Here is a 20,017-nt window from a genome sequence, read left to right on the forward strand (position 1 = left end):
GGTATCCGAAGAAGTACTTAAGGTATTGACGGTGCTTAGTATACTCCACGTGCACGTAGGTAGTTCTTTATGAGACGCCGAAGTATGGGTCTCCTGGCTACAGTCTTTTTAACGGGACCAAATTATGGGTCTCATGACCATGAATGGACGTTGGGAGCTTGAGTTATGAATGCTTGTTCTCAACTAAGGTTTGGCCGTATGATCGATTATAACGCTATGATTAATGTATGATACTGTGTAAGTTGCTTGAGATAATTTCCAGCATGTTTATTTATTTACATTAATGCATATAAAAGGCTTGAGAAGAAATGTATTTCTATGTGTCACTCACTGGGCAATCAGCTCATTGTTTTCAAATGTTTTCCTTTTTTTCAGGTAGCGGTCAGTTTCCCCACGGTCGAATCTATTGTAGCTTGCCACTAAAGTTCGGATATCAAAGGAAGAAGCTTAGGTTAAGCTTGTTTTGTTGTACACATATTTGGAGAGGAGTCTAGGACTTGTGAAACTTATTTTCTTTTGGGACCCATGTTTATTCTTATAATTTTTGTTTGAAATATGTTTGCCATTTGGAATTGTAATTAAGTCTTTATGCTGGTTAATGTCATAGTTGATTTACTGCCAAGTCGTTTGTGCATATTGCGGTTTAAAGCAGTTTTCACTTAAATTAGGATGCTGGTAAGTAGGTCGGTAACTGCTGCCGTCATATCTCTTCCGGTTTTAAAGGGTAAACTGGAAAGGGTTATGACAATATTAGTAAAAATATCTTTGCACTGACACACTATCCCAGACATAGGTGGCTTTTCATCGAATTGATTACCAAATGCTGTGTTTTGTTATTGCTTTAGCTTTTTACACTTATCTCTGTTGTTCTTTGTATTACTATGGTACTTTAGATTCTTTCTTTTTCAAATCTTAATAATAAAAAAAAAACTTATTTTTTTTGAATTAATTAATAATTTTCATTAGATAATCTCTCTCTCAATTTTTTTCATTAATAGCTTTAAAATGAATACAACCTTTTTAACTGATATTTGTGTTTGTTGAGATTGTTTTAAAATAGCAGTTTTCATCATCTAAAATAATATTTTTTGGCCAGCGTCATCTAAAATAATTGAAGAGGCTATAATCAACAAACTTTCAAATTATTAATAGATAGATGTTGATAGGAAAAATTATTTTATTAAAAAAATTATTATCCCACGAGTTAACACACTATTTTATTTAATAAAAAAGAGCAAATATAAATTTATATCTCTAAACTTCGAGTCGTATAATTATAAATTTTAAATAAAAATTTCTCAAATGAAATATAATAGAGTGTAAATAAATGTACTTACAAAAATTTTTAGTCTAAACAGATACAATTATAAGTTCATGGTTTAAATTGATACCACCTTTAAAGTTTAGAATATAAAATGATATTTTCCTAAATAAAAAAAATTCAAACACTATTAATTCCTATAATTTAAAATGGAAAATATTTTGATCCATATAATTATGTTAAAAAAAGAAAAGCAATATGTCTTATTTGATCCTATAATTTAAAAATGAAAATAAAACGATTTTGATCCATGTAATAAAAATGGTAATTCCAATATTTTTTTAAATAATTTATTCTTCAACAACTCTTAAAATAGTTTCTTTCAACTTTAGAAAGAAAATTTTCATTATATAAATTGAAATTGAATTGTTAATCTTAATTCAATATATGAAAATAATTAAATTAGATTTTTATATAGTTATATTTTGCTTCATTTTAGAACAAAATTTTAAATAAATGACTTGATTAACCCGAACCAATCCAACCCAAATATTTGGATTGGATTGGGTTCATTTTTAATAAGGGTTATTTGGGTTGAAGAAATTCATCCTCCAGAGTATTAGGTTGAGTCTAAAAAGTTTTTTTAACCCAACTCAACCCATGAACACATATAATGATCTATGAACTAAAAACAAGGAAATTATCTTAAATAACCTCTTTAAGTTTTCACTTTTAAAAAATAGCATCATTTTTGCATACTGTAATAGTTTTTCTTGAGATTGGTCACCTCAACTTTTCTATAGATCGTTTTAGGTATACATCTCGATCATTATACATCGAGATTTTTATTATTTTTTTTCCCAATATTATTTAACAACCTCAAATTCTATTATTTTTTTCCAAATATTTTTTAAACTCCTCAACTCTTATATAATTTCAAATTTTCTACTGAGATTTTATATATTTTATATATCTTATTTATTTATTTATTTTTTTGTAAAATTTAATTTTTTCCAAAATTTAAAAAATCACTTAAGATCTTAGGTAAAAAATTAATTTGGATTTTTGGTAAATTGAATTGGAAATTAGAAATTGCGCCGAAGATTTGAAAAGTTACTTATATTTGGTAAAGATAATTGATTTGGTAAAAAATTAAAAAAAATATAAGATTTGATATAAGTTTTGGGAAGATTATATTTGGAAAAATTGGTAGAATGTTATGTAATTTGTTCGAGTTGGTAGAAAATTAAAAAAAATATAAGATTTAGTATAAGATTTGGAAAAATTGGTAGAATATTAATGTAATAATCTGTTCGAATTGTATCGAGGTTCAAAATTTATCCAATTAATTTTTAGCAAAATCTTATTTATCCAACTTCTCGAGAAAAACTAGTTGTGAAAATTTGAAGGGCTATTACTAATAATTTCTAGTAAAAAAATCGAAAGTGGTTTTGAAAATTTTAACATTGACAATATCAATTGAGGAAAAAAGAAAACGACAAAATGGATTTTTGTAGGTTTATTACAAAAATTTCAATAAGAAATCGTTGAATTAATCAACGGCTAACGATTCTGTCAGCCTTTTTCTTTTTATTTTTTCACACAGTCACACCCTTGGGAAAAGCAAAAACCTCCCTTCTTTTATCCATCGTTGTTGAAAATTCTCTTGTTCTTGTGTATCAAAGATTTCTGGTAGCTATTTGTTTTTCGTATCCATGGATTTTCCTTGAAAGCGAAGCCAAGAATTTCTCTGTCAGTTTCATACACCCAACGGAGGTTAATCGTAGTTGACGCCAAAAACAGAGAGAAAAGTGAACTCCGACCCCACAATTTTGCCTCCGATTCTTACCTTCTCGTTGATTCTTTTGCTTTTTTCTTTGTTAAAACTTGCAGCGATGTCCCGATTATTCAGTGATCGATCCCGAGGAAGCTCCCGAAGGCATGCTTCGAGTTCCAGCTCAGTGATAGTCGACACAACAACTACCACTACTTCCGCCGCCGCGGCCTCCACCAGTGCCGGCGCAACCTCTATAACCATGCCGGTTTATCCGATTGACGAGATCCCCTCGCCGTTCGGCGATTTAGGCTTGCAATTCTCGGAGTCGGAGCTCCGAGTGACTGCATACGAGATCTTGATTGGATCGTGTCGGAGCACCGGCGGTAAGCCGTTAACTTATATTTCGCAGTCGGAAAGGGGAGTTGATCGGTCTCCGTCGTTGTCGACGGCGGCGTCGCTGCACCGGTCGCTGACGTCGACCGCTGCGAGCAAGTTTAAGAAGGCGCTAGGGCTGAAATCATCGTCGTCGGCGAAGAAGAGGATTGTCGGAAGCGATGAATCAGGAAATCAAGGTCGAGCGAAATTGGGATTAACGGTGGGGGAGTTGATAAGGATTCAGATGAGAATTTCGGAGCAAATTGATTCGAGAATTAGAAGGGCACTGCTTAGGATCACTGCTGGACAGGTGCGTTGTGAAACTTGGAATTGAACCTCTTATGCAGTCAAATTTTCTGTTTGGTGGCTGAGAAAATTTTGGGAAATGACATGGAAAACATAAATTCAACTTTTTCCCCCCTCTTTCCGCATCCTAATTTGTTTTGATAACAGATTATTGCTCACCTTAGCATCTTCTTACGAGAAGAACATGATTGAGACCAATTTGAATGAAAGTGCTTCGCGTGAACTTGTCTTATTACTATATTTTTATACGCGTTTAGATTTTTTAGCTAATGCATATCTATTTCGTCATTTTGGGATAATGGATTCAAATATTTATCTATTTCTATACTGGATTCCGAATCTTGAATTCAAGCTTTAAGGTGAAAATTGGATAACTTAAACTTTTGATGTATTTTAAAGCTAGCCTTGGTAGGTGAGACCTAGCTCAGGTCGGGACTAGTCGTGGGCTTAGAGTATAATTCAAGGAGTGGGGTTCAATTCTTTGTTTAGCCATTTCTATATGTTGCAATCAATCTTGTATGCCATTTGTTAATAAAATCTTGTTTTCGGATCAGCTTGGAAGACGCATAGAGTCTATGGTTCTGCCTCTTGAGCTGTTTCAACAGCTTAAGGCTTTGGACTTCCAAAATAATGAAGAACACATGGCTTGGCAAAAGCGTTATTTGAAGGTTCTCGAAATAGGACTTCTATTGCATCCTCACATGCCATTAGAAAAGATAGACGATGCTCCAAAACGTTTCCGACAGATAGTTCGTGGTGCAATGGAGAAACCCATTGATGCAGGAAGAAACTTTGACACAATCCAAGACCTTCGGAGTATTGTATTGTCTCTTGCTTGTAGATCATCTGGCGAGTCTGCTCCAGGCACGTGCCATTGGGCAGATGGGTTCCCTTGGAATCTCAGGCTCTACCAAACTTTGTTAGAAGCTTGTTTTGATGCTAATGATTCAACTTCCATCATTGAAGAGGTTGATGAGGTCTTGGAACATGTTAAGAAAACTTGGGTGGTACTTGGCATGAACCAGATGTTGCATAACCTTTGTTTCTCGTGGGTTTTATTCAATCGTTACGTTGCCACGGGGCAAGTAGAAAGTGACTTGCTACATGCTTCCAAAAGCCTGTTGGCTGAAGTTGAAGACGACATCGAGTCCTTCAAGGATCCTATTTACTCAAGAATTCTGAACACTACTCTTAGTTCGATTCTGGTTTGGACGGAGAGAAAGCTTCTAGCATACCGCAACGATTTTCACAGTGACAACATTGAGTGTATGCAAAGCCTAGTCTCTATTGCAGTACTGTCATTCGAGTTACTGGAAAATGAAATTGATGTGGCTTATAACAAAGTTGATAGCTATATACGATCATCTCTTCGAACTGCTTTTCTTAAGGTGAGTGTAATCAGTTGATTTACTCTGTTATTTCAATTAACTTTGTTTAACTCTCAAAAAGAATGTTTAGATCACCGTTTTAACAAATATAGATTTATGAATTTTGAAGTCAGTAAACTTGAATTTGTGTAATTTGTCTTTGGCTTGTAAAAATGAACAAGTTCTGGAAACTTGGGTTTGGTAACGATTTTCTTTGTGTTTTTTTTCATCATGCTTTAGCGAGCCAGCTTTCTTTTCTTATGCCTCATGGATTGTCACTGAAGAGTCTTCTTTGTCCTTATCATTACAGAAAATGGAGAAGGTGAAGTCAATCAAGTTTTCCACTAAAAACCAAAAAAGTTCACTTCATGTTCTTTCTGTCCTTGCACAAGACGTGAGTGAACTGGCTTTCAATGAGAAGGCAATGTTTAGTCCTATATTGAAGGAATGGCATCCTCAAGCAGCAGGAGTCGCAGTGTTAACACTTCATTCTTGTTATGGGAAGGAGCTCAAAAAATTCATTTCGGGTATTGATGAACTGACGCCAGATGCTATTGAAGTGCTCAATGCAGCTGATATATTGGAGAAAGATCTTGTGCAGATTGCAGTAAGAGATTCTGTAGACAGTGAAGATGGTGGAAAGTCCATAATACAAGAGATGCCTCCTTACGAAGCTGAAGCAATAATCGCAAAGCTCGTAAAGACCTGGATCAGTACGAGAGTGGACAGGTTAAAGGAATGGGTTGGCAGATTCCTTCAACAGGAGGTATGTGGTGGTGACATTAATTGGTTGTTATGTAGATTTGGATTGGTAATAGTTTCGTATTTTGGAAACAATTTGCCTCCAAAAAGGAGTTTACAAGACTTGGGATAAACTTAGGCAGTTACATGTTTGCACTTTTCCTTTTACTACACTTTTTGATATCAAAATTGAACTATCATTTACAAACACTCTGAACAGGTATGGAATCCGCATGCAAACAAAGAGCATATTGCTCCTTCTGTTGTCGAAGTTTTACGAATTGTTGATGAAAGTTTTGAAGCATTCTTTTTGTTACCAATACCACAACACTCATTGTTGCTTCCTGATCTAATGACGGGCCTTGACAAATGTTTAAAACAATACATACTAAAGACAAAATCTGGCTGCGGTAAGTGTTCTATTTACAAAAAGAAAAGCAAAAGTTTTTCGACTTTAGAGAAGTTATTGGTTCATTATACAAGTCCAACCATGAACGTGCATTATATTTTTTCAGGATCTAGAAGTACCTATATTCCTGCACTGCCTGCTTTGACTAGATGTTCGAAACGATCAAAGTTTGGAGTATTCAAAAAGAAGGAAAAGTTGCAAGCAGGTCAAGGGAGGACCCAACTTGGGATCACGAGTGCCAATAACTCTTTGTCAGTACCCCAACTATGTGTCTGTATCAATTCTTTGCACCATATTCGGAGCGAGCTGGAAGTTCAAGAAAGAAAAGCGGTTGTCCGTCTTAAGAATCTTGAGCCTCATTACACAGATGCTGTTAGGAACCAAGCAGGGAAATGGTTTGAGCTTTCGGCATCTTTGTGTGTGGAAGGGATAAGACAACTATGTGAAGCGACGGCATACAAAGTTGTATTCCACGATCTCAGTCAATTTTTATTGGATGGTTTATATATAGGGGAAGTTGCATCTTCAAGGATTGAACCATTCCTTCAGGAGCTTGAGCAATACCTAGAAACCATTGCATCAACAGTTGTCCATGACAGAGTCCGCACACGGGTGATAACCGACATGATGAAAGCCTCTTTCGATGGTTTTCTACTAGTTCTACTTGCTGGGGGCCCGTCCCGTACTTTTGTTAAGGAAGATTCAGAACTGATAGAGGAGGACTTTAAGTTTCTCACCGATCTCTTTTGGTCTAACGGTGATGGACTTCCTGCTGATTTGATTAGTAAACATGCAGGCAATGTTAAAAGAGTTCTCGATCTATTTCATTCAGACTCTGAAAGTCTAATTGAGCAGTTCAAATATGTGATGGTGGAGTCACATGGCATGCAAGCTAAATCTAGGCTTCCATTGCCTCCAACTTCTGGTCTTTGGGAACCAACCGAGCCAAACACACTACTTCGAGTCTTATGCTATCGCAATGATGAGATAGCGGCAAAGTTTCTCAAGAAGACTTACAATTTGCCCAAAAAACTATAACTGACCTGATGAACATACTGATGATTATAGAATTCCATGTCTTGCCCAACCACACGATATATTGTACATAGTAAGCAGCCTTGTGCCAATTGTGGTGATAAATTATGAGTCCGTGCATCAAAATTTATTGTCAGAGAGAACATTCTTGCGTGATACCATCGTGGGGAAGTGCAGTTGCTCTTGAACTTGGATTTGCAGGATGGTTATGTTGAATTAATCAGCTTCTGTTGCTTTCTCATATCTATGGTCACGGTTTGAGTAATACAGATTCGTGTTTCCTGTCAATGCAGCCCTTTCACAATTAGGTACAAGGACAGAGTACACATCATAACAGATGCTTCCTTTTACCATCTGATTATGACAGTCTCCTTCTAACATACATATACCACACTGTAAGAAATCACACAAACTACAGGTTTACATAGGGAATCATTTTTCTTCTTTTGGCAATAGTAATCTGATCTGATTATTTTCATGACCCCCTCCTGTTTTTTCACTGATTGGAGTGTATGTTTTGACTTGTGAGTTAGTTATTTATTGATTTAGCTTTTGTTGTAGTTTTGTAGAAGAATGACAAGGCAGATATTGCATTTTGGCCTCCACCTTGTAGACGAAATTTTGATGGACATTAGATTCTCTGTTCTCTCTGTTTCTCATGCTATGTATAATGTTCTCTTTTTGGAATAAGAGCTTATCTTAGCATTCCGAAGATGTATAGTTATTTTAAAGTTCATCGAGAGTGATTTCTCTTTGAATAGATGGTGTTTTGCTTCTCTCCAATGGTGAGGATCTCAATTTTACATGCTTCAAGTTATTTCTTCTATCTTGCTTCATAATTTTTTTGGAGTTGGAGAGCTTATCTAGCACTCAGATGATCTATTTGTACTTTAGACTTGGTAAAGAATGATTTCTCTACAAATACAGAACCCTCGAGTTGAATATCGATGGTATTATTCTTGTCTTTGGTGGTGAGAATCATAATTCCTTATGCTATAAAATCATTTCTTATGCTTTATATTCATGGGGAACTGGAGATCATTTCGTAGCACTCCAAGGATCTTATGGTTTTCTTAAGATGATTTCTATATGGACTCGTAGTCATTGATTTGAACTTTAAATATTATTGTCAAGGATTATTTTGATTATAATTTGATTTGCAAGTTTTTTTTTTTTGTTGGAAATGAAATACTGTAAATTGTCGATATTTATTCTTTGACAAAGAACACTCGGAAATTGTATCGAACATAGGTATATTAGCAAGGTTTTGTTGCAAGATTTTTAATCTTCTATACTTAGAATCTATGAAACTATAGTTATATCCAGTGTCAGATTTGAAAATTTTGTTGACGGGATTTTATAATTCAGTAAAATAATTTAAGTGAGTAGTTCTAAAAATCAATAAATTTACTGACTTAAACAACCCAACAATTTATAAGAAGAAATTGAAAGCATAACAAGTTAACAACAATGTCATAACTTAACTAACCCAACAAGGAGAGTTTAGGATGTTTACTTAATATCCACACATTATTTCAAAAATTAATAAAATAAAGAAATTAAAACAAAAATAAGAATGATTTGAAATTTGAAAACTAAATGCATATAAATAAAAAAAAAAATTTAAAAAGAAGAAAAATAAATTACAAAACTTACCTTACAAATTAGGAGAAGAAGTTGAAGAAGCAATGCGGAAGTTGAAGAAGAAATTTTAAAAAACTAAGAACACAAAAGTAAAAATGATTTGAAATATTAAAACTGAATGTATATAAATAAAATAACAAACATAAAAAGAAAAAGAAAAACCAATGAATAAAACTTACCTCACAAATTGTGAGAAGAAGTTGAAGAAGAAAATAAAAAGCTAAATATTTGTTGAAGTTGAAGCTTTATAAAAAAATAAACAAAAAAAAAAAAAATTTAAATGAAGGATGACTTCCTTCTTAATTTCAAGCTGTATTTGGTGGGGATTAGTGTATAATTATTGTTTTTGTTTTCTAGAAAATCGAAGGACTATTAAGAAAGAAAAATCTAGAAAAACAAATGTATAGAGTGAAAATGGAGACGCTATTGAACGAGCCCGTAACCGCTTTGTTCCAAAGATAGTAGAGGATTTTAGGGATGGTGGTGCTTTGCTTAACCAGAGATTCATATTGCTCAATCAATACCTCACATGACATGGGTAGACACAAATCATCAAAGAAAATTCTAACAAGATTACTGTTTATTCACAACACAAAGACCTCATTCCAAAGATGTTGGAGAAACAAACCTAGGAAACAAAGTCTGCACTTGAAAAGATGGTGAATTTAAGATTGAGCGTGTAATGGTCAGTCACAAATAAATAACCAACAAAAAATTATTTGAGTGGGAACAAAATCACTTTTATTTGAAAGACTCTTCAAACTTGGTTCACACTTTTAATTGAACACTTTTTGTGTGTTTTTCTATTTATAGGATTACCATGAGCAAGTCTAAATCTACAACTCTCACCTTAATTAAACACATAAAAACCTTTAAAATCCTATATTTAATTTATTAACATATCTAACTTTCTTTAATACATGACCTTACCAACTTTCATCAATTAAAATACTTAATTAACTCACATCTTTTAATTCATCTATAACTTATCTAATTAAAACATGTTTAATTTTCAACGACTCAGAGTCAGACTAAAAATGTAGCCAAACAATCATCAGATTCAAAATTTATCAAATATAACCCATCTCAGCCATCCACAACTTTTAATTCAACCGCCAAAGGTCAAATGGTGCCAGATTTTCCACATATACCTTAGATGCCTTGAGGAGACATTTTTACTTAATATTCCTTTCTTAAACATATTCTCTTCGTATTTTTATTAAACAATGAATCATTTGCCATAGTTTCTTGAACTTCTTTAGTATATCGTTCTTGAGAGATAAAAATACATTTCTTTAATTGTTTCACTTCAATGCCAAGATAATATGATATAAGCCCAATATCTGTCATTTTAAATTCTTGGATCATTGCCTTCTTGAGACTTCAAACTTACTTGCACAATTTCCTGTAAAAATTAAGTCATCTACATACAGAAAAACCAACAAAATATCTCAACGATTATTAGTCTTAATATAAAGAGAATAATCATAAGGGCATCTCAAATACCCATTATCAAGGAAATATTTGTTGATTCTGCTATTCCATATTCTAGGCACTTGTTTCAATCCATACAACGTCTTCTTTAGTTTCAAGACTTTATCTTCTTGACCTTTCACAACATAGCCAAAAGGTTGTTATAAGTAGACTTCTTCTTTCAAATATCCATTCAAGAATGCTAATTTAACATCCATTTGAAAGATCTTCCATTTACTTTGAGTAGCAAGGGCAATTAACCACCTTATGGTTTTCAAGCGAGCAATGGGAGCAAATACGTCATCATAGTCAATGTCTTTTCTTTGAGAGTAGCCTTTTGCAACTAATATTGCCTTATGCTTCTCCACTTCTCCCTTTTCATTTCTTTATGCTTTGAATACCCATTTGATACCGACTGTTTTTTTTTTCCCACTTGGAAGAGTAGAAAGTTCTCATGTATCATTCTTCTTTATGACCTTTATTTCTTCATCCATGGCAGTCTTCCATTTTTCATCTTGCAAACCTTCTTCAAAATTCAAAGGTTCATTGAACTTTGACTTAACTCTTCAGTCTCATCATATACTTGTCTCATAAACTTCTCATGCTACAAGGTCCTTCACTTGAACTTGCAGATGACAAAAGTGTGCTTTTTTGTGGAGTGATTGGCACATTGGTGGTGTTGATGGAGAAGCAATGTCACTAGACTCATCATCGTCATTAGGAAAGAGTAAAAAATTATAGTCTTTTGGTTCATCATTCCAAATCCATGTTGTTCCTCATCAAACACAACATCTTTACTTACCACTGTCTTCTCTGTAGCAAGATTATAAAGCTTGTAGCCTTTTGATCTTGCATCATAGCCAACAAAAATATGCTTCTTACTTTTATCATCGAGCTTTCTATGCTTTTGATCAGGTATATGTTCATAAGTGATACTTTAAAATACTCTTAAATGAGAAATGGATGGTGTTCTTCATGTCCATACTTGTTGAGATGTTTAGTTCCACAAGTTTCAAGTAGAAGAACGATTGGACAAGTATACAACACATTCAACAGCTTGTGCCCAAAATTCTTTTGTCATCTTTTTACTTTTCAACATGCTTCGAGTCATATTCAATATCACTTTGTTCTTCCTTCCAATAACACCATTTTGTTAAGGAGTCCATGGAACTGTCATAGGCCGTTGAGTTCCATTTTTTGCACAATTTTTTTTGAATTCATTTGAAGTGAATTCTCCTCCCATGTCTGATCTCAAGGCTTTTAGGTAATAACCACTTTCTTTTTCGACAAGAGCTTTAAATCTCTTGAACATGCCAAATACTTCCAATTTCTTCTTGACAAAATAAACCCAAGTTTTCGGTTGAAATCATCTATAAATAATAAGAAAGAATTATTCTTACTAAAAGAACTTGGTTTGATCAGTCCACAAAGATCAGTATGAACTAACTCTAGTGGTCTCCTTGCTCTTGAAGAAGATTTTTGTGGATCCTTGCTAACTTGCCATAAAGACAACCTTCACAAAATTGATCTGGATATTTAATATATGACAGTCCTTTTTGTTCGGTTTTATGTCCTAAAACTCGTGGTTTGTAAACAATTAAACTTATTTTTAAAATTCGATAAGTTGTTATTGAATATATGAATTGCTTATTTCGTTTTAGAAATAAATCCAATAAACTATAAAATCCATGACTATTACATAAGTACTTGAACTTTATGTAAAGACATAAAAGTGGATCACGTTTTAGTAAATAGTCAAACATAGTCTATAGTATATGAATAAGGTTGGGTGCCTTATTCTGGTAACACTATTGGATGCGGTCCATACTGTAATTGTTACTAAAACTTGTAAAGTGCTACAGATGAAGTGATCCTGATTCGGTGTAAAGAGTTTAACCAATTAATCTCGGACGGTTGGAACCCATGATCTACAGGTGCACGAGGTCCCCCTACTAGCTCACAAATGGATTAGCCTTAGAGTAGCGTGATAAGTTAATTTGAAACGTTCAAATTAGAATTAAGGGAATTAGTAATTATATGTGATATAATTACACGTTTAATTTTGGAATTAAATGAAATTGAAGAATCAATTAATATTTAAATATGATTTAAATATTAAATTCGTGAATAGGGATTTTTGTTGGTGGAATTAGTGTTAAATTAATTTAATATTTGATATTGAATTAATTAGAATTAATTAAATTATTTAATTAATTATTTATTACTAATTTTTTAATTAATTTTGTAAAATTAATAAAGATTTCATTTTTGAAAATAAAATTGATTATAGAAATCAATTAGAAAATCAAAATTGAAAAAGAAATGGAAAATGAAAAATCTCAAAAGTGGATTTTTCCACTTTCTATTCAAGTAGCTCACTCATAATTCCACCATTCTTCAGCTCAAATTTTCAAGTAGAAGGTGCAATTCATGCATCAATGGTTCTTGCATGATTGTCATGCAATATATACTGAAGAATCTGAGTGGAATTAAGCATGCATTTGAAGGAAATCAAACATGAGGATTTCGATGAGCAGCGGAATGATCATTCCAAATTCCATTCGAAATTGAATATACACAATTACAGTCAAGAAACAAAAACTTACAAATCATGCACAATACGAAATTATAGGATGCTTACAGAAGAGATCAAGAGATAAAGTATACATACCTTTGAAGACTCATTCTTTAGACTCCCTTGATCACGAATGCTTGTTTAGTCTCCAAGATAGTAACACATGAACGCTCGAACACAACGACCGCAACACAGCACAATCAACAGCAAAAATGAACTCAACGAACTTCAAGATCATAAGCCCAACGAACGGCCTCCAAAACCTCGAACTCAATCGAGTTGAGTGAGAACACCACCATAATGGCTACCTTGGTATTCTCGGTGTGAGAATCCCGAAGTGTGGGCTCTGTGTGCACTTGGTTAGAGGAAGAGATCGGAGGAACAAACAATCGTGTAGACAATTGAGCAAGTGGAAGTTGAGATGTGTCTATCGTATAGACGAATGCTCAATCATTTAGAAGATGGCAACCTATCGTGTAGAGAATGCCCTGCGATCGTTTAGCTACGACCAGCTGAGTGAACTATCATATAGTAACACTCCACGATCGTTGAGTCTCTCTTTCAGCTATCATTTAGTGAAACAATTCCACTTGACAGCAATTGCGTGAGTTTCTTCCGAGAATAGCAACTCCACTAAATTTAGGAAACATTTTTCATTTTATCTCACGATTACCATAAAACTACCAATAACCTCCCACTCAATTGGTTATTTGAGAAAAAGAAATAATTATCCAATAATTAATATTATTATAAATATATATGATAACCAATTTACCATATTATATTCATAACCTATAGTTTTAATATTTCATCTCATGAAACATATACTCATAGCTCTTAATTTAAGTCATATTTACATTAATCCTCCACTTGATATATCTCATACATCACACCGATCATATCATATATAATCGAATTTCCTCTTGTCAATTTGAACATTTCAAATCAACCCCAAGAAATGATTCTCAATTTGAATCCATTGAGCTACCAAAGGGACCTTATGGACTTGTAGCTTGAAGTTCCAACGGTACGTGAATAACTGACTAAACTCTTTAGTCACGGGATCCACCATCCATTAACTATTAAGCACTCCACTAAAGACCAACAACTGCACTTTCCTCACACAGATATATTTTTATGTCTATATCAACCAATCAACAATGCGATAACCCTTCACAAATCACTCATAAGTACAACTAGGCCAATAACCGTTATGCCTCTGTAGTTACATCTAACTTTTTAGGTACCACTGATCTCTCTAATGAACATAAGTCATAGTCCTACTATGACTGAGTCCTCTCTTCCAAAGAGAAGCTGTGGCCACCATGTTCAAGACCCAGAATCAACCCTCAAGGGAGAAATCTATCTAGTTACTTCTGCTTAAGGAAAGGAGTGAATTCCATCTTGTGTAATTGAGTTCCGAGCTCCCAAATTAGACAAATCCCAAAAAAGGTAGGCATGTTGAGTTGGCAATCTGGCCACTGTCTCCCATACTAATCAAAGGACCACCCTGAAAGGTAGGAGTTTCCAAAACAATCAGGATTGAGGTCATGTCACCTATGGTTGTTAAGGTGAGATATAAGTCTCAAGTATCAACGACGTTATATAAAGAGACTATTCATCTCGTGGTCTGGTCTTATACAAACTCTTTGTATAGGACACCCTCGCTCGCATGTCTCCACATGAATGGTCAGGATTAACCATCTGTAGTAGTTCACAACACTTGTAAACCTCTACAAAGCGGACCGTATCCGTAGTGTCACTAGAATCAGGTATCCCTCCTTAATTCTTACACTACATACCTTTTTTAGATTATCAGTTAAGGCATGATCCACTTGTATATCTCATATACATGCTTAAGTTTACATACAATAACCATAGAGCTTTGTTGATTGGATATGAGTAAATGCCAAATAAAATAACTCTTATTTTATTCATAAAAATGTGTATAGTTTACAAACTACGAAACTCCGGGAGAATTAGGACATCAATCCCAACAATCTCCCACTTGACCTAATGCCTCGGGAGACTAATGTACAATACACGAAAAAATATTAGTACGATATACAATAAACTAGGACATACTCTATACCCCAGTATCATCTCCCACTTGCCCTAGACAAGATGTCGTATGTCTCGTAGACACGAAGTTTTCAGATGACTCTCGGACACTTTAGCCGTGAAAACCTTTGTAAACGAATCAGCAACGTTGTGCTCCAATGCGATCTTCGTGACTTTCACATCACTGCGATGCACAATTTCCCTGATCAAGTGGTATTTCCATTCGATATGCTTGCCTCTACGATGACTTTGAGGTTCCTTTGAATTTGCCACAGCCCACTATTATCACAATAAAGAGTGATTGGAAAATCCATATTTAGAACAACTTCCAAATCTGTAAGGAATATCCTCAGTCAAACAACCTTCTTAGTTGCTTCACAAGTGGCTACGTATTTGGCTTCCAAAGTGGAGTCCACGATGCATCTTTGCTTGATGTTTCACCACACTACAGTCCCTCCATTTAGAGTGGACACTGACCTTGATGTCGATTTACGAGAATCTCTATTAGTCTGAAAGTCAGAGTTTGTGTATCCTGTAAGGATTAGATCATTATCTCCATACACGAGCATGTAATCCGTCGTTCTCCGAAGATACTTGAGTATCATCTTGACCGCCGTCTAGTGATCTAATCCTGGATTGGACTGATAATGACTGACAATCCCTACTGCATAGCAAGTGCCGAGTCTGGTACACAACATTGCATACATTAAGCTTCCAACAGCTAAAGCATAAGGAATCCGTCTCATCTCCTCAACCTCTTGAGTTGTCTTAGGACATTGATCTTTAGACAAAAAATCCCATGCCTGAAGGGTAACAAACCCCTTTTGGAATCCTACATCCTGTACCTGATCAAGTTTGATCAATGTACGATGCCTGAGATAAGGCTAACCTCTTGTTCTTAAGATCTCGAACGATCTGGATCCCTAGAACATACTGCGCCTCACCCAAATCTTTCATTTGGAACTGGGCAATTAGCCACTTCTTAATGCCAGTCAGAAATCCTACATCATTCGCAATGAGTAGGATATCATCTATATACAGTACCAGGGAAGCTATTGAGCAATTGATGATCTTCTTGTAAACACAAGGTTTATCGACGTTTTGATCAAAGCCAAACAATTTGACCGTACTGTCAAATCTAATGTTCCACGATCTAGGTGCTTGTTTCAGCCCATAAATGGACCTATTAAACTTGCAAACTCTTTGCTCTTGATCTGGAACTACGAACCCCTTTGATTGAGCCATTGTAAATGGTCTCCTCAAGATTACCATTAAGAAAGGCAGCCTTGACGTCCATTTGAAAGTTTTCTGATAGTCCACTCCCTCGACCTGGGTATAACCCTTTACCACGAGTCTAGCCTTAAAGGTTTGCACCTTTCCATCTACACCTCGCTTTCTCTTGTAGATGCACTTACACCCTATAGGTTTTACCCCATCAGGCTGATCCACAAGCGTGTAGACGTTATTGAAGTACATAGACTCCATTTCCTGGTTCATGGCCTTAATCTACTTATCTTTGTCAACATCCTCCATTGCTTGCTTAAAAGAAAATGGATCATTGACCCTATCATTAGAAATGACGTTTTGGGCTTTAGTCAAACCCATGTACCAATCTGGTGGGTTCATAACCCTCCTACTACACTCTTGAGCTGGTTGACTAGATGTACCGACCTCAACAACTCTTGTTGAATCTTCAGTGCTCTCAGTCGCACTAGAAATCTCATGTAAAATAAGCTTACTTCGTGATTTATGATCCCGGATGTGGTCTTCTTCCAAGAAGACAGCATTTGTAGAAACAAACACTTTATTCTTACTCGAATCATAGAAGTATCCACCCCTCGTTTCCCTGGGGTAGCCTACAAAAAGGCAAACTTTCGAACGCCGTTCCAACTTCTTCGGATTAGTCACAAGCCCATGGACCGGACACCTCGAAATCCTGAAGTGGCATAAACTACCTTTATGGTCTCTCCACAGCTCAAAAGGTGTTTCAGAAATACTTTTCGAGGGAACGTTGTTCAGAATATAACATGCAGTCTCCACTGCAAAATACCAAAACGAGTCGGGAAGATGAGCATAACTCATCATAGACCGAACCATGTCCAACAAGGTTCTCTTTCTTCTTTCTGATACACCATTCTGCTGAGGTGTACCTGGGGTCGAGAGTTAGGATGTAATTCCATGTTCTATCATATAGTTCTAGAATTGGAGGTCCATATACTCTCCACCGTGATCATATCGTAGTGTTTTTATCTTCTTACCTAACAAGTTTTCAACTTCAACCTTATACTCATTGAACTTGTCAATGGCTTCAAACTTACGTTGCATTAGGTAGAGATACCCATACCTTGAATAATCATCTATGAAATAGATGAAATATTCAAACCCACCTTGAGCCCTAACACTCATCGGACCACAGAAGTCTGAATGTACAAGCTCCAAGGCTTCTTTGGCTCTGTAACCTTTTCCAGTAAAAGGTTGTTTGGTCATCTTGCCTTTAAGGCGTGTCCATATTTCACCAACTGCTCAATCCTATTGAGGTTGATGTGACATAACCTTAGATGCCAAAGAAGGGCGTTTTGTTTAGGAGAAATCTTTGGTCTTTTAGCTGTTGTTGTTGTACTGAACATTTCAGTGTAAAACAAGGCTTTTATGACAAATGGCCTTAATACATATAAGTTACTTTCCATTTAACTAAAACCAATCTCCATTCCATTCTTGAAAATAAACACTTTACTTTTAGAAAAGGAGACGATATAACATTGTTCAATGAGACAAGAAATCGAGATTAAGTTCCTCTTGATATGAGGAACTACAAAAATATTATCTAGTAACAGATAATGTTTCTTGTCCAAAAATAACTTCAGCCTGCCTACAGCAACAGCTGAAACAACCTCACCAGTACTAACTCGAAGAGTCATCTCTCCTTGTGACAACATTTTCCAGGAACTAAATCCTTGGTAAGAGGAACTGATGTGATTAGTAGCACCCGAATCAAGGATCCAGGTAGAATCATCATTCTCTACCAAACATGTCTCTACGACCAATAAATCATATTTACTATCTTTAGACTTCCTCCTCGTTTGGAGAGTAGTGAGATCAGGATTAGAGCCTAAATAAGCTCCAAGTTCCATTTCAGAGAACACTTCTCTTCTATGAACTTTAATAGAGTTAGCAACACTTACTTTCTATTCCTGGAGTTTAACTTGGGAACTGACACTACTTGTATTGTCATCTATCCCTTTATGCGAAAAAAGTAGGAACTAACGTTCAAACAATTCTTGCAACGAGTCCATGATCTTTCTTGCAATGACCATGTTCTCAACCCTTTTGGCCAAAACATCAGATATGCCAGCCAATATGTGAAGTCGGGCCAATGAATTAGCCTTCATCCACACCTCATATGCATTATGAACACTTTGCGGTGCATCAAGGGTCAGGACTCGAGGACACTCCTCAACCATGACAAACTCGAGGTTGTTTACCACGAAATACGTTTTACAAGACTCTTTCCACTGTATGAAATCGGTCAAACTAGAGGCATTTAACGGAAAATCAAACATGTTGCTGAAACAAAAACACATTGACCTACGTTAGGTTTTAAACAAATACTCGTTGAAAAACAAACAACATCCAATATGGTTTAGCAAAACTAACATGAACCCCGTGTGACATCTAGTTTCACAATGACGCTTCAAAGATTTAGGACAAAAGTCTCCGAAGGGTGGTCAATTTATCCCTCCTCTGAATTGAGACATTCTCACCAGCCATTTATACCAGAACAACTCTTGTTCCTATAACGACTAGCCATCATTGATTTGGTCAAGAAATCATTAACTTACTTAACAATTTTCGTAAGTGTGACCCGTCATTTTAGGCCCTAGAGTTACTCCCCAAGCAGCCAATCCGAAGCGAAAAATACGATTCTGGCAAAAACTAAAGTGACCCTATCCATTTCTGGAGTTCACCTTGATATTGATCAACTGCACAAAACTCATCCGAAGGGGGACGCTCCCAGGGAGCCACGAGGGAGTGCAAGAATAATCTCATGGTGCGAACTAATGAAGAAGACCGTAGGATGTGTTGGCATACACCCTTCACCCATTTACTATAAACACTCTCTCCGTCCACCTTGATATTGACTCATGCAAACACCATCCAAAGGGGGATGCTCCCAGGGTACCACGAGGCCAAGCAAGAATCTCACGGCGTGAACATTCAGGGAGAAACGTGAGTGGAATCATTGATATATCACATATATCAGATATATCTCTTCCTCCCACTGATTATTTTATAACCTAAGGTTTAGTTTACTTAGAAAAAACACGGCTAAGAATTTTAACTAAGTAACTTTTTAGGTTTGACAAAGAGTAACTTTTACCTTGAATAGTTGAACAACTTTTGATCATCATCCATTAAACTCTTTAATAGAGTCTTTGACCAATTGTCGCATGCTTGCAGAAAATCTATCTAATTCACCTTTCCAGGTAGGTTCCCAGGTAGGGGTGTTCCGTTTTCGTCAGCTTAAGTACCTCAGCCTAGACAAAACCCGCCTAAGACAAAAGGTCCCTTATAGATAGATTTAATATAATTTTAATCTTTTATGCCAATCATTTTAATCCTATTAAACTAATTTAAAAGATTAAACTAGGTTGCTAATCCCATTAGAACCTTGAACTTAGGTCTATCTCAATCGAATTTTAAAATCCTTTTAAAACATGAGTTCGCCTAAGTCAGCATGCAACTCTTTCTTATCGATTTTAGTTCTAATTTCTATTATAACACTTACAACATCAACAACTAAAACCATCCACAACGCGAAGCAAACACATAAAAGGCATTCATAACGCTTACAAATTAACCTAAGTGTTATGCTCCATGCATTGTTCATTCATTGCTACTTTTATATAACTCTTATACAAATAAGCAACGAACCAAGCAAACATGCTTCCATTCACCCTTATACTATAATGCTTATAATATAAAGATGATGAAT

General features: G+C 35.3%; 1 protein-coding gene across 3 annotated transcripts; it reads left to right on the top strand.

Moving 5' to 3' along the window:
- Positions 1-2,785: 2,785 nt before the first annotated feature.
- Positions 2,786-7,983, top strand: LOC120090535 (protein unc-13 homolog). Of its 3 annotated transcripts, none has more exons than XR_005485570.2 (6): positions 2,786-3,723; positions 4,274-5,107; positions 5,397-5,852; positions 6,048-6,237; positions 6,343-7,666; positions 7,833-7,983. XR_005485570.2 is itself a non-coding variant. In XM_039048261.2 (5 exons), exons 1-5 carry the CDS (start codon positions 3,157-3,159, stop codon positions 7,272-7,274), a joined length of 2,979 nt encoding a protein of 992 aa, XP_038904189.2. In that variant the 5' UTR covers positions 2,786-3,156; the 3' UTR covers positions 7,275-7,983. The 3 variants fall into 3 exon arrangements, 1 of the variants encoding a protein (XP_038904189.2); XR_005485571.2 differs by having other exon boundaries at positions 7,841-7,983; XM_039048261.2 differs by having other exon boundaries at positions 6,343-7,983.
- Positions 7,984-20,017: the final 12,034 nt, after the last annotated feature.

This window comes from Benincasa hispida, chromosome 11 (genome assembly GCF_027475165.1).
Source record: "Benincasa hispida cultivar pf3 chromosome 11, pf3_genome.v1.1, whole genome shotgun sequence".
Classification (NCBI taxonomy): Eukaryota; Viridiplantae; Streptophyta; class Magnoliopsida; order Cucurbitales; family Cucurbitaceae; genus Benincasa; species Benincasa hispida.

Excerpts from the sequence above, each read along its gene's own strand:
- LOC120090535 (XM_039048261.2), top strand. The coding sequence starts at position 3,157 with ATGTCCCGATTATTCAGTGATCGATCCCGAGGAAGCTCCCGAAGGCAT. Across the intron at positions 5,108-5,396 it reads TTCGAACTGCTTTTCTTAAG|AAAATGGAGAAGGTGAAGTC; the intron begins GTGAGTGTAATC and ends TTATCATTACAG. Across the intron at positions 6,238-6,342 it reads AAAGACAAAATCTGGCTGCG|GATCTAGAAGTACCTATATT; the intron begins GTAAGTGTTCTA and ends ATATTTTTTCAG.